The 16169-nt window shown below is 38.5% G+C and overlaps 1 protein-coding gene across 3 annotated transcripts in view; it reads right to left on the bottom strand.

Annotated features, from left to right (window-relative positions):
* LOC127790773 (DNA (cytosine-5)-methyltransferase CMT2-like) overlaps window positions 1-16169 on the bottom strand; it is a 37360-nt gene that overhangs the window by 15318 nt on the left and 5873 nt on the right. For all 3 annotated transcript variants that reach the window (XM_052320444.1, XM_052320451.1, XM_052320460.1), the window contains exons 7-9: window positions 14264-14457; window positions 14090-14155; window positions 13752-14000 (exon numbers count right to left, since the gene is read on the bottom strand). In XM_052320444.1, coding sequence (XP_052176404.1) covers window positions 13752-14000; window positions 14090-14155; window positions 14264-14457 — 509 coding nt within the window. The remainder of the gene's footprint in view (window positions 1-13751; window positions 14001-14089; window positions 14156-14263; window positions 14458-16169) is intronic.

Raw genomic sequence — 16169 nt, 5'->3', positions numbered from 1 at the left:
GGATTCGGGAAAATTAATGAGGGTAAGTCTATTCTAGATTTTGCAATGGCATATGCACTCATCATAACCAATACTAGGTTCAAAAAACGGGACGAACACTTAATCACATATAAAAATGTCACATCAAGCACCCAAATAGATTACTTCCTCATGAGACAAGAGAACCGGGTATGTTGTAGGGATTGTAAGGTGATATCGAGAAAGTGTTTGACTACTTAACATAGACTTCTAGTACTTGACGTCCAAGTAAGAAATTGGAAGAGAAAAAATCACATAAAACAAAATCCAAGAATCATGTGGTGGGATTTAAAAGGGGAAAAACAACTCATCTTCAAAGAAAAATTAACGGGTAGAAGAGAATGGAATGGAGAAGGACAAACAAACCAAATGTGGAGAGAAATGGCTAATGCCCTGAGAAGCACAGTAAAGGTAGTGCTTGGAGAGACAAATGGTAGAGCCCCTAACCTTAAGGAGTCTTGGTGGTGGAATGAAGAAGTACAATTGAAAATTAAAAATAAGAAAAATTGTTATAAGGCGGTATATCAGTGCAACAATAAAGAAAATTAAAAAAATTACAAAGAATCAAAAAATGCAGCAAAAAAAGCTGTTAGTGAAGCAAAGTCAAAAGCATACGAAAATCTATATAAACGACTTGATACAAAAGATGGAGAAAGGGATATATATAAATTAGCTAAAGTAAGAGAAAGAAAAACAAGGGATTTAAATTAAGTAAAATGCATAAAAGATGAAAATCAAAATGTATTAGTGAATGAGGGAGCGATTAAGGAGAGATGGAAGGAGTATGTCACGATCTTGGGTATTATAGGGGCAAAGCTGTAATTGAGTAACAATTATAGTTATGGGGTATCTTTGTAATTTGGTTACAGCACATAGGTGTTGTTATTCTGTTATTTCTCTTTTTGTCTTGTAGCTTAGTTGGTTAGAGAGTTTTGTTTGGTAGCTAAGTGAGGCTATATATATATTGCCTCAGCTGTAGGAAGGGGATATGCAAAATTCGAATGAATTCTTAATTCTCATTTCTCTCTAAGACTCTCTCCAATCTCCCTCAAGTTCTTCCCCTTTCTCTCAATATCTCTCCCTCTTCCTACTGATTTTCCCCCTCCTACAATTCTGATTTCTTCTCCCAATTCCTATCACAACCTTAACTAACCCTAGGGTTGTGACAAATGGTATCAGAGCTGTTCGTTCTTTGGCCATCCTCTGCTAAGTAATTCCAGCATCGTAGCAGCAACCAGCGTCCGACAAATTTTCGGTGAGAGAAGCGAACTCTTGAGGAGCTGTAATAGAGTTGATCAAACTCATAGGGAGCTCCAACAGAGTCGGTCGAACCCTCAGGAGACCGCAACAAAGCTCGTCCTAAACCTTTGATTAGTTCGACTACAACTAAGCGGCAGTCCTCAGCTGTCGAACTAGATCTGGACGATTTCGAAAGGCGGTTTCCAAAGGGAATTCAGGCAACTCCTAAGGCCATATCAGAGTCGCTAAAGCAAAGTTAGCGAATTCGGGCCGAAGCGAAGATGAGTGAATTCCAAAACCAATGACGGTGATTGGGCGAGTAGGAAGATGTGACTCTCTGTGAAATCGATCGAGTAGAGGTTTAAGGTGGAGTTGGACGGCGATTGGAGTGGGTCGATAGGCGAGCATACTTGAAGCGTCCCGAAGATCCACCGGACTTGAGCCCATCATCGATCAGTATAGAGGAGAATTTGCGATTGGTGTGGGAGTCCGCCAAAGGAGGAGATGTGGACATCCAGGTGGGTCGCAACCGGAGTGAGCTGTTAAGTTTTGGAAAAAAATAACCTTACTGTCTCAACCTTTCATTCACTAGAAAAGCTTGATTTATACAAGCTTCTTTACAAAAATAGGAAACAACTAACTTTAGGAAAGAATCCTAGAATCTATACAATTTAGGATACAACCAAGATAGGAAACATAATCTAATCTAGAGGATACAATTTTTCTTTTAGGAAATAATATATACAATCAATCAATCTAGGAAACATATATAATCAATCACCAATCAATCATCAATCAATCAATCACCAATCGATCATCAATTAATCAATCACCAATCAATGATTGAATCATCAATCAATCAATCACCAATCAATGATTGAATCATTAATCAATCAATCACCAATCAATCATCAATTAATCAATCACCAATCAATGATTGAATCATTCCATATCAGCTGCTGACACTCCCCCTCAAGATTGAGCGTGTATATCTTGCATCCCAATCTTGCTTATCATCCTGTTAAATACTGGTGCAGGCAAGCCCTTAGTTAGCATGTTTGCTAACTGATCTTGGGATGAGATGTATGGTGTGCATATCAGCCCACTATCCAATTTTTCCTTGATAAAGTGCCTATCTACTTCAATGTGCTTTGTCCTGTCATGTTGAACAGGATTATGAGCAATACTGATTGCCGATTTGTTGTCACAGTAGAGCTTCATAGGCGTAGTCCACTCAATTGAGATCATTTAGAAGAATTTTTAGCCACAATAATTCACACATACCTAGAGCCATGGAACGAAATTCTGCCTCAGCACTTGACCTAGCCACCACATTTTGTTTTTTGCTCCTCCACGTTACCAAATTGCCTCCCAACATAGTACAATATCCGGAAGTAGATCTTCTATCTACAACAGAGCCTGCATAGTCTGCATCTGTGTAGGCCTCAAGGGTCATAGCTTCTCCCTTTTTGAACAAAATGCCTCTTCCAGGTGCTCCTTTTAGATAGTGGAGTATTCGATACACAGCTTTAAGATGGACTTCCCTTGGGTTATGCATGAATTGACTAACCACCTCCACAGCATAGGCTATATCTGGCCAAGTATGGGCCAAATATATCAGCTTTCCAACTAGCCTTTGGTAAACTCCCTTGTCAACCTTATCTCCTTCTAGAGCTTCTCCCAACTTATGATTTAGGTCAATGGGTGTGTCACTTGCTTTGCAGCCTAGCAATCCGGTCTCCTTTAAAAGGTCTACCACATATTTTTGCTGAGATATGAATATGCCATCTTTAGAATGAGCCACCTCTATTCCCAAGAAATATTTTAATCTCCCCAAATCTTTGATTTCAAACTCCTTTAACAAGCACTCCTTTAATTGAGTCATCCCTTCTTTGTCATTGCCGGTAACAACAATATCATCTACATATACAATTAACACAGTTACTCCCCCTGTGGCCGAATGTTGAATAAAAAGAGTATGGTCTCCTTAGCTTTGTCTATACCCCATGCCAAGCATAACACTCGTGAATCTCCCAAACCAAGCCCGTGGGGATTGTTTCAGTCCATACAGGGCTTTTTTTAGTTTGCATACAACTGACCCTTGTGTGGCTATTTCATAACTTGGTGGTATTTCCATATATACCTCCTCCTCTAGGTTACCATGTAAAAATGCATTTTTCACGTCAAACTGATGCAATGGCCAACCTAGATTAGCAGCTAACGAAAGGAGGACTCAAACTGTATTTAGTTTAGCCATCGGTGCAAAAGTGTCCAAATAGTCTACCCCATACACTTGTGTATATCCCTTGACAACCAATCTTGCTTTGCACCGATCTAGAGATCCATCAGACCTATATTTCACAGTATAGACCCATTTACAACCCACTGGATGTTTTCCTTTAGGCAATTTTACCACTTCCCAGGTCTGATTTTTTTCCAAGGCTGTCATCTCAGCTTCCATGGCATCCTTCCAATTCTTATTCCCTATAGCTTCAGAAAAACTTTTTGGAATAGGGATGGTATGTAGGCTGGTAAGAAAGGCTTTATGGGTAGGAGACAACTTAGAAAAGGAAAGAAATAGGTGTAATGGATGCTTGGTACAAGTTCTTTTCCCTTTTCTTAGAGCAATGGGCCAATCAAGGTCATAGGTATCTGGTTGGACAATAGCTTCAGCAGATTTTGTAGAGCTCATATGAGTCATATCAAGAGAATTGGTTGCATGAATACCTGGTGATGACTCTGAAATGGCAGGATTGTCAGTGTTATTCCTACTTGTAGAAACCGTAGAACTAGGACTTGTAGAGGATGCAGGAGCTTGCATAGGACTAGATTCGGTTTTATTCCTCCTTGAGTATACTTGCATAGGCCGAGGAGTAGAAGGTGAAGCTTTCTCAGGTGTCATGTTTTTCTAGTCTTTCTGTTTAGGAGATGGGTTCAAGGATAACAGATTAGGGTCAGGAAGAAAGGAGGAATCCCTATTAATCAAGGTCTAATTTTGTTCTAAAATAGTTGATGATTTGAAGTACGACTCATTTTCAGCAAAGGTAACATCAGCAGATACAAAATATTTCTTTGAGGGAGGATGATAGCATCGATAGCTTTTTTGTGTAGATGAATATCCAATAAATACGCATTTTAAGGCACGAGGATCTAGTTTCCCTCTATTGGCTGTTGGAATATGAACGTAGGCCGTGCACCCGAATATCTTGGGCTGCCAATTACTAGTCACATGGAAGTCAGGAAAATGACTCATCAATAGTTGAATAGGACTTTGAGATTCTAGGGTTTTAGATGGCAATCTGTTGATAAGAGTGGTGGCAGTTAGGGCTGCTTCTCCCCAATAATGTTGAGGGACATTATGGTGAAAAAGAAGTGCTCGAATAACAGCTAGAAGATGACCAGTTTTCCTCTCGGCCACCCCATTTTGTTGAGGGGTGTAAGGACAAGAAGACTCATGAATAATACCTTTTTGTTGAAAGAAAGCGGATAGAGTGTGATTGAAGAAATCTCTAGCATTATCATATCTAAACCACTTTACATTTACCCCAAACTGAGTCTTAACCATGTTGTAAAAATTGGGGAAAACATGGCTTACTTCTAACTTGGCTTTCAACAAATATAACCACACCACTCTAGTACAATCATTAACAAATAAGACAAACCATCTTGTCCCAGAAATATTGGGAACACTTGATGGACCCCAAATGTTACTATGGATTAAAGAGAATGGGAAATCAGTCCTTTTATTAGAAAAAGGGAAAGAAACTCTTTTATGTTTGGCAAGTTCACAATCAGCACAATGAAAGTGACTAAAATCCAGACCTTTAGCTAAATTAGGAAACATTAATTTGAGAGTAAAAAATGAGGGATGACCCATTCTATAATGCTGTAACCACATCTCATCCTCGTTGGATTGAGCTAGGCATGACATAAGAGGAAGAGACTCCTTCTTGTCTGGCCCTACTGATTCCTCGAGGTAATAAAGCCCCTCTTTAGCCCTAGCAAGCCCAATCATCCTCTTCTTGCCCTGTTCCTGTATCTCACAGACATTGGAATAAAAAGATACACTGCAATTAGTATCCTCAATAAGTTTTTGAACAGATATAAGATTAGCAAATAATTTGGGGACATGAAGGACATTCTTGAGGGTTAGGTGATCATTGAGAAGAATATCTCCTTGACCAGCAACAGTAATGAGTGAGCCATCTGCCATTGTAATTTTTCTAGAGCTAGGACAAGGCTGATAGGAAGTAAACAATTGTGGATGGGATGTCATGTGGTCTGAAGCACCCGAGTCTAGGATCCAACAATGTTGGTGTAAAGTTTCTGAAGCATGTAGGGAAAAAGTGTAGGAAGCAATACCTGTGAGAGCAAGAGAGCTACCTTTTTCTGCCTTTTTGTCTAGAGATCCCAGAAAATTTTTTAGTCTTTCAATTTCTGCCTTGTTGAGTTCAAGAGACTATCCCCCATGCTCCAATCCTCTCAGTTCCAGTTGCTGACTGTTGGCTGCTACTATATGCACTTGACTCCTTGCTGGTCCCCCTCTAGATGGCTTTCCATGGAGCTTCCAGCACTTCTCTATGGTGTGCCTAGGTTTCTTACAAAAGGTACACCATAAAGAATCCCTATCCACTGGTTTCTTTTCATCCCTAGGGCCTTTGTTTTGATTATAAGTTTTTAAAGACACTAGGGCAGAACTCTCACCAGAGATAGCTTCTAGCATTACACCCCTTCTCCCTTCTTCTGCCCTTATTAAGGAGATTACCTCATTCAAGGAAGGTAAATCCTCTTTGCCAAGAATCTGCACTCTAACCGCATCAAATTCACTGTTGAGGCCGGCCAAGAAGTCATATATCCACTCCTTTTCAACAAATCTCTTATGGAGTGCAGCATCCTCACTACATTTCATCTTCAAACATTGGTAGTGATCTAGCTCTTGCCATAGAGTTTGCAACATATTTGCATACTCCGTGATGGTCTTCGAGCCTTGTTTGGTTGCTGCCACCCTTGCCCGTATTTCATAGATTTAGGCTGCATCTTTCACCTTGGAATAGGTCAAGTTTATGGCCTCCCAAATATCCTTGGTTGTGGTCAAAAACATGACAGTGTCACTAATCTCTGGAACCATGGAATTCCAAAACCAGGACATTACCAAGGAATCTTCCTCGTCCCATGCTGCGAACACTGGATCACCTTCTTTTGGGCCCGTTCCTAACAAGTGGCTAAGCTTCCCCTTCCCTTTAAAAAAGGTCCGAATCAACTGTGACCACTTTAGGTAGTTTTTCCCGTTCAAACGATAGGCTGCCTGGAGAGACTGCAATTCTCCTCCCAAGGTCCCATTTTGAGTTCCAGCAATTGGAACTTCTGAGGTATGGCAGGAATTGGCTGTATCTGATGTAGGTTCTTGGACGGAAGACATCTCTTGGCCAAGATTCAGATGAAAAACGAAAGATGGGAAGACTGGTAAGGATAGGCTTTGTAGATCCCCGAGAATTGTAGAACAAAAACAATCCCTAGGGCTCTGATACCATGTTAAGTTTTGGAAAAAAATAACCTTACTGTCTCAACCTTTCATTCACTAGAAAAGCTTGATTTATACAAGCTTCTTTACAAAAATAGGAAACAACTAACTTTAGAAAAGAATCCTAGAATCTATACAATTTAGGATACAACCAAGATAGGAAACATAATCTAATCTAGAGGATACAATTTTTCTTTTAGGAAATAATATATACAATCAATCAATCTAGGAAACATATATAATCAATCATCAATCAATCAATCACCAATCAATCATCAATTAATCAATCACCAATCAATGATTGAATCATCAATCAATCAATCATCAATTAATCAATCATCAATCAATGATTGAATCATTCCATATCAGCTGCTGACATGAGCGACTGGTGCAAGAGTTCCAAGCGATCGCGGTTTGGTCGGGCAAGGAAGTTAGTGTTGCAGCCGAGTTAATTGCAGTGGTCTGGTGATTGTGCAGCGGGTTCCTCACGGTGGTGCAGTGGGTGTTGCAATCATTTTCAACGGTCGGTGATTGGGCAGAACCAGAAGAAGGACCCGAGGTGAGTCCAGCAGTCTGGGCGCTCTTGATTTGTTGTGATCGAGTGTTGGAAACGATTGCACCAGGCGATTCCAACGAAGCTTCTAGCGACTCCTAGAGCAGTTTAGGTTGATCGAAAATTGCATTCGAAGCAGATTTGGAGTGTTGGACGGTGACCAGAGGTGAAGCGAACGGCCAGAGGGTTGCGATTGTCCAAGGCGAGTGTGAGTCTGTCGGACATGGAGCAGACGGCCCAGCGAGTTGCGACCAGTCCGGAAGACCAGACCGATAAGTTTCCTACAAGTGCGACTGTGTGCTACGGTTTTGGTTGCCTTTCAACTCGTGTTGGTGAAGCGACTGAGGGGGGTTCGCTGTCGCTATCCATTGCAATTGTTGATGGTGGCGCATGCGATTCTCTTGGGCTGTTGTGACGCTCCAAACTTGAAGGCAAAGCCAACCCAAATCTTTGCGGATTCCATTTGAGGCGAATTAAGTATGGGTGACTTCTTGAAGCAGTGGGTGAGGTGGCGTTCATTAGCCATAAGCCACAGAAGCGAATTATAGGTTGCCAACTGCTTTGAGGAGATTTTTGGTTGAATCTCGGAATCGATTCCGATGACTCTCTGTGGGATTGATCAAACAGAGATTTAAGGAGATTTCTGAGAATTCAAAGAACTCGTCGGAAGCTGCAACAGATTCTCGGATCCAATTTATTCTCAGGGCCACTAAAGTGTGAAGTAGGTGTTGGACGGTGATTGGGTAATAGCAGCTCTTGGCTGTGGTTTTGATTTGAGTGGAAGGCAGAGAAATCAATTTCTGTAATTAAAGGTCCAAGTCTTGAAGAGGAAGACGGATAGTTGAGGCCGAACTGATTCAATCAAGTTCTAAAAGTATTTGCACAGCAGAAAACTTGAGATTTGGAGCAGCTGGGAGTGGATTGTGGAAGGTGAATTTGGAGGGGTGATTCTTGGCTGTGAATTCCAGCAATCTTTTTGGCGGTAGTTCCAATCAAATCCTAGGCTGCTAGTAAGGTAAACAAAGGTTAATTTTGGCTTGAATTTTGGGATAATTTGTTTGAAGAAGAGCAGTATGTATATAGCTCCTTGGTCTTCAAAGTATGCTGATTGTGAAAAATCAGCTAAGGGGAGCAATGCATGTAGGAGAGCATGGGAGCCTCAATTGCAGCAGAAAAATCCTTCATTTTCAGTTGAAATGGGGTTTCAATTGCAGCCGAAGGATGCTGCATTTTCAATGGAATGTCCTGCTCGTGAAGCCTTGGGAAGTAGCGCACGAAGGAGTCCAATGGAGTCTCAATCGCAGCAGAAGGGTGCTGTATTTTCAGGGGGACAACCTGATCATAAGGCCATTGGTAGCAGTGCATACATGGAGTAGATGGGCCCTAAATTGCAACAAAATAATACTTCATTTTCAGCTGGAATGGAGCTTCAATGGCAGCCAAAGAATGCTGCATTTTCAGTTGACCAGAAGCATCAAATTTGGGAAAAGAAGTTTGAGAATGAGACTAGCCGAAGGGACAAAGGAACCAACAGAGGGTTTGATGAAGAGTGCAAGGAATTCGGTCGAATGTTTCGCGAGAAGTTGCAAGAGTTTGCAATGATACTATCTAAGGAGTATCATTACAGTTTTCCAGCCGAATACTTTGATGACTATCATGGGAGTTTTAATAAGGAGGAGTTTCTTAAAATGGAGAAGCCGAAGAAGAACAACATTGCTGAAAGTAAATCCTTGGTGTACTCCACCTACCAACAAGTAAAAGTATTTCCACTTGAGGAGGCCCCTACTAAAGATATGGAAGAGTCTAAACGTATTGCTCCCTTGGTCTTGGCTATGGAGAGGGCTGAGGAGTGCATGGAAGAAGAGATTGGGGAGGAGGAAGTGGAGATGGCACTCAATTAGTTGGCAACTTCTCAAGCACTGCCACTAGAGCTAAGACTCCTGATGTCATTGATCTCTTGAAACAGCAGAATAAGGAGCCTAAAGAGAAGGAACAAAGGATTGCACTGGACACCTTGCTTGGAACATCTCACATGTATGTCATTGGCACGGGCACACAAGACAAAGCAAAGGTAACATTGCAGCAGGAAGAGTTGGAGGATGGGGTTGTAGGACTGACGGCGCATTTGGAACCATTTTTGACAGTACTAAGGAAGAGGTGGATGGCTGAAATTGGTGTGGCAATAAGACATAATGTTGTTGTTGATGAGGAGAAAGAAAAGAGAAGGCAAAAGAAAAGGAAAAAACAAGATAAGAAGAAGGAAAAGCGAAAAAGAAACCCCTGGGTGGAGAGGGGCATTGGATAAAGAAGCAACAGGCTATGTGGTAATAAGTTTCTTGGGGACAAGAAACATTTCAAGGGGGGGAAATTGTCACGATCTTGGGTATTATAGGGGCAAAGCTGTAATTGAGTAACAATTATAGTTAGGGGGTATCTTTGTAATTTGGTTACAGTACATAGGTGTTGTTATTCTGTTATTTCCCTTTTTGTCTTGTAGCTTAGTTGGTTAGAGAGTTTTGTTTGGTAGCTAAGTGAGACTATATATATATTGCCTCAGCTGTAGGAAGGGGATATGCAAAATTTGAATGAATTCTTAATTCTCATTTCTCTCTAAGACTCTCTCCAATCTCCCTCAAGTTCTTCCCCTTTCTCTCAATATCTCTCTCTTCCTACTGATTTTCCCCCTCCTACAATTCTGATTTCTTCTCCCAATTCCTATCACAACCTTAACTAACCCTAGGGTTGTGACAGAGTATTTCACAAAATTATTTAATGATGATGGCGACACAAGAGTTAGGTTGGGACATTTTAGTAACTCCAAAGGGAACGTGAGCTATACATTTTATCGACGCATAAGTCCAAATGAAATAAGACAAACATTAAAAAAGATGAAAAATTATAAGGCGGTGGGACCGGATAATATACCAATAGAAGCATGGAAATGCATGGGAGAAGAGGACATCTCCTGACTAACGAAATTATTTAACGCGATTCTTAAATCAAAAAAGATGTCAGATGAGTGGAGGAAGAGTACTTTGGTCCCTATATATAAGAACAAATGAGATGTTCAAAACTATGAAAATTACAGAGGAATTAAGTTAATGAACCATACCATGAAAATCTGGGAGAGAGTGATAAAGCAGAGGCTCAGAAAAGAAACAGAGGTCTCGAAAAATCAATTTGGTTTCATGCCTGGTAGGTCAACAATGGAAACTATATACCTACTGAGACGCCTAATGGAAAGGTATCAGGAGCATCAGAAGGACCTACATATGGTGTTTATAGATCTAGAAAATGCCTATGATAGGGTCCCTAGAGAAATATTATGAAGGATTTTAGAGAAGAAAGGAGTCCGAATAGCCTATATACAACCCGTTAAGGACATGTATCATGGTGCAGAGACAAGGGTCAGAATATGCGGAGAGGATACTGAACCGTTTGAAATTACAATAGGATTGCATCAAGGTTCTACACTAAGTCCATACTTATTTGCTTTAGTAATGGATGAACTCACTAAAGATATTCAGACAGATGTGCCATGGTGTATGCTATTTGCAGATGACATAGTGTTGGTGGGTTGGTGGATGAAACAAAAGAATGAGTGAACACTAAGCTTGAGTTATGGAGAAACAATTTAGAATCTAAGTGATTTAAATTAAGCAGAAAGAAAACAGAATATATAGAATGCAAATTTAGTAAAAATGCAAGAGTGGAGGATGTTATAATAAAATTGGAAGACCAAATTTTACAAAGAAAAGATCATTTTCGATATTTGGGATCAGTGATTCAAAAAGATGGAGAAAATCACGAGGATGTCACACATAGAATTAAGGCAGGTTGGCTAAAATGGAGAAATGCATCGGGGGTGTTATGTGATGGTAAAATCCCATTAAAACTGAAAGGAAAATTCTATAGGACAGCTATAAGACCAGTTTTGTTGTACGGCTCAAAATGTTGAGCAGTCAAATACCAACATGAGCAAAAGACGAGCGTAGAGGAGATGAGGATGTTAATATGGATGTGCGACCATACAAGAAAAGATAAAATTAGAAATGAAATTATTCGTAATAAGGTAAGAATAGTGCCAATAGAGAAGAAGATGAGAGAGACTAGACTAAAATGGTTTGGTCATATGAATAGGAGACCAAGAGACGCTCCTGTGAGGAAAGTTGATGAAATTGAACAATTAGTCAAAAAAAGAGGTAGAGGCAGACCTAAGAAGACTTTGGGAGAGACATTAAAGTTTGATATGAAGTGTATGGACCTCAATGAAGATATGACAAAAGACAGAAATACATGAAAGTCTAGAATTTATGTAGCTGACCCCACATAGTTTCAGCATTTTTGAAACTTTTTTGTTTACAAAATACAAAATATATATGTTCGAGTCATTTCTATAATTTTATAAATATTTTGGAGTCATTTTATAATATTAAAACACATGTTTTTTATTTGAAAATGTATTTTCATCTATGAAAATATTAGAAAAGAAAAAATATCAAAAACATATTTTTGATTTATTTATTATTTTTTTAATTAATTAATTGTGATTTATGCATGATAGAACTTATATTTATTAAATGCATTATGAAATTTATGTTTATTTTTTGTATTGAATAGTTTTTTTATAATTTTTTATATTAAATTTATATTATAAAAAAAATTCTTATATTTTTTTATTTATGCATTTTTATTTTATACTTTTAAAAAAAATACCATTTTTTCGTTTTCATTTAGTAGCTTATCAATTTTTTGTTTCTGTTTTCTGTAACATAAATCTTAATTTTTATGATTTAGTGTCCAAATAACATTTATAAATTGTATTTCCACTCACAGCATGTTTGGTTGGAGAATTATTTGTGATAAGAGTAAATTAATAATAAAATTAAATAATATTATACTATGTTTACTACATAAAATATTACTAAAATAATATTATAATTTTTTATCTTGCACAGTAAATCAAAGTCTTCACTTATAATTTACCTTATCTATCGAAACTAAGGGCACAAACGGCGAGAGACCGTACAAGGATGATAATCCTAAAATAATAATATGACTTGTTTATATTGTAAAATATGTAAATACAGTATTAATTTATATTATATATGTCAAAAGACAATAATAACCCTTAAATAAATTTAGTTTTCCAAACTCAAAAAATAGCTAATTGCAAGTGCGCAAAGTGCAATGAAAAGCACAATTTTTGCATGTCATTGTCATGTCTGCTGCACATCCTTTACATTGAGTTTCATATGCCAATTCTGGAATTATATGTAGGGAGTAAAATTTGAAGAGGGAAGGAGGGAGAATTAGAAAGAAGAGAGAGGAGGAGGGAAAAGAAATGGAGCGAAAGAATCAATATTCTCATTCCTGATTTCCATCCTCTTGCACATGGCCTTTTATAGGCTATTTCCCTCGGTTTGAAATATCATAACCGAATAGGTACAATCAACTAACCGCCTAATACAATAGACTTATTCACTCCACAGTTACAATAATACTATCATTACAATAATACCCTCAGGGTCATGACATCCTCTCTCTTGGAAGTCCTCTAATTTGCTTAACCAATTGTCTCCTATAGTGACAGGGCCATGGCTTGGTGACCCCAACCACTCCTTGGTCAGCGGTCATTGTCACATTGGCCCAATATTTCCTCTATGGGCACCCATATGAGCTTGCACAAGCACATGGTGGCAGACTATGTACACTCCACTCAAACAACAACCAGGTTTCCAAGAAACCCTAACTACCCAGCTATTGATATTCCCTGCCTGGTTTTGTAAGGCATAGCATTGCCTTGTTCTAGTTTATGCTATTCCCAAACTACAATTTGGGATATCTGAGACTAGAATGGGCCAATTGGGCCTTTGAGGCCCACAATGCTATATCTATTGGGCCCAGCTCAAGCCTATTTGATCCAATCCCCATGGACCAAGCACTAATCCAATCTAGTTGACTGCATATGATTTTTATATAGCAACTTCTAAAAGAAGTTCCATTATCATTTCTTAGCCTAATCACCTTTAACACTCACTCAGATAGCCTCCACTAATTTTACCATTCAACAAAGTTGCCTTAGTTGAGTGAGCTTTAACAGTATAGTTGTCACCTTCTGGTCATCAAAAAACAAGGTCCAATCTTGCCTAGAAGAACAAGGGATGGGAGAAAATAATCAATAAAGGATGTCAACAACTTATAATGCTATCTGCTTTAGGGAAAAAATGCAGCATTTAGCTGAGAAAAAGTGGAGGAAAGAATTTAGTTAGCTGCCAAAGTTGGAAAGTGGGATTTAGAGAAGGTCAAGGAAAAAAAAGTCAAAACACCTCATCAGTCATAGAAGGGTGTAACCTATGAAAAAGAGAGGTTCTGAATGACCCAAGAAGACATGTAAGTTCTCAGGTGGTAAGCAAGTACCTGAAAATGAAGCCCACGCTTTCCTGACTCATTGGGATCTCCATAGCAAATATCAACCAAGCTTGCAACTTCATGCTCACCTGTTGGAATCTTGCTGTCAGATTTTGAATGTACATCCTTACTAGATGCTCTTGTGAACCTAGCATTTGTTCCTGGTGACTTTGAAACATTGCTGAATACATAACGTTTGCAAAGTTTGTCCCACTCCTTCAACAGGTCAAGGAAATCCCCTGCAGATTCATTCCTTACCTGAAATCAGGCACGATTAATTAATCCTTAAAATCGTTGCACCATGTAATTAACAAGGACTTATTTCAATAAATTTAGAGAATACCAACTTGAGTCTCAGGATGATTCAACTTCAAGCTTTCACATGCTGCTTTATCAATGTCAATAGCCCATTTCTGTTAGAAACCCAAAAAACATGTACAATATAGTGACACATGAATCAAATAAGAAATCATATGTTAAATCATATGCTAAAGGACGAAAATTTGACCATTATGATATACCGTTGCAAGGTCTACACCACAAAGTTTCGCACCAAGGCACAACCCTGTTGACATCCCACCACAACCAGCATAAACATCTAACAGTGCTAGCTCCGATTTGTACAATTTGTTAACAGATGGTCTTTTGAAATTAGCCACAGTTTTATTAACTTGAACTTCCTTTGGGGAAGGGGACGAATATAAATAACTGCAATCTGCGAGCAAAGGAGAAAAGTAGATGAATTTCTGAGTTTCAAGATATGGGCTTAATTCAAACTTCATCCACCATAAAAGTGGGAAAAACATGCAAGTAAAAGTTATTTTGTCAAGCATAATTGAGAGGTGAAACCAGGAGTAGAAAATGAATGATTGAGGAAATGAATTACAATCTAAATCAGAGTTATAACATTGCAAACACTTGGAAAAGAGTCTTGAACTCTTGTTATCAATTGATTCCCTTAAATAACACCACAAAATTTTACAACCAAGAAAATTTCAGCTCCTTCTATCAATTTCAATTATATGATCCCTAATCAACCACATTATTGATTTACAAAACTGACACAGCGTGTAGCGCGTGTGCGAAAAAACACACCAAAATAAACCCTTAAAAGAGCAAACTTCAATGGCCGAAACTTAGCTTTCAAGAAGACACAAAAACAAGACTGTTTTGCTAAGAAAACCCAAATAGGTTGCTGAAATTTGATTAAGAAAAACTTGATTACAAACTCTAGATCCTAAGCATATTTATAGTATTTGGCTAATCCAAATCATCTAATATTTGTAAACAAAATCCAACTAAAATCCTAAGAAAAATAAAATCCTAATCCAACATGAAGTAGAATCCTAAATCAAGTAGAAATATGAAATTGAATCCTAAATCAAGTAGAATTCTAAAACTTAAGAAGTATTAAAATATTGTTCCAGTGCTGCTATTCCGGTGATACTGTTCTGGTGATACTGTTCCGGTTTGGTCGAGTCGGACTTGGGCCAGGTCTTGATTGGTGACCGCATCATTCACCTCCACTTGAGAAAAAATTCGACCTTGAATTTTGATCCGAGTAGGACAAATTCACATTCGACAAGTACAAAGAGAAATTAGCCACATTGAATGTTTAGAAATACCCATATGATTAGGCAAATCCACAACATAAGCATTATCATTGGTCTTCTTCGTAATCTTGTAAGAACCATACTTCTTTGATTTGAACTTGTTTTGCTTTCCTGCTAGAATCCGTTCCTTCTTCAAGAATATCATGACTTCATCTTCAACCTCAAATAACTTGTGCTTCCTATGCTTGTCAGCTGTCGCCTTGTACTTCTTATTTGTGAAACCTTTGCTTGACATTTTCCTGAACCACTTGAACTTTTTTGCTAAGGAAACATGAGCAAAGACATTCCTCCCCTTCTTAGCCATATCTAGGTTAACATAGGTCCAACCATTGTCATGTTTGTTGCCATCTGCCTCCACTGTATTATTACTGTTAAATTGAGGACGTTGAACATTCCATCTTGAGTGCTTTTCTAATATGGTAAATTTTATCATAGGTCCTCTTTTCATCATCTTTCTTGATTTTGACTCCTCAATAGCTTTCGAATTCATCTGTAGATTTTTCTTGCCTGGAGAAGTATTCTTTTGCAACTATTTTGAATAGAGGCTTATTGCATGACTATCAGCAATCTCTCCATCACTTAAAATATTGATGTATGAATCCTCCTTTAGTCTAAGCACTTGATCAGCTATAGCAACAACTGCTACAGCATTCTTAGTTTTAGAATCTAATTTCAAATTAATACCGAAAGTAGTTGCACTATCCGAATTAACTAGCCTGGGAGATCCAACACCTCTATCCACAAAGAGATCCCTATGACCATCTTGTTTTTGCAATCGCAAAGGTGAATACATTCCTATTGCCTTCAATTCAAC

The sequence above is a fragment of the Diospyros lotus genome, chromosome 1 (assembly GCF_014633365.1).
Source record: "Diospyros lotus cultivar Yz01 chromosome 1, ASM1463336v1, whole genome shotgun sequence".
In the NCBI taxonomy this organism is placed as follows: Eukaryota; Viridiplantae; Streptophyta; class Magnoliopsida; order Ericales; family Ebenaceae; genus Diospyros; species Diospyros lotus.
This window is presented reverse-complemented; position numbering and strand designations above follow the sequence as displayed.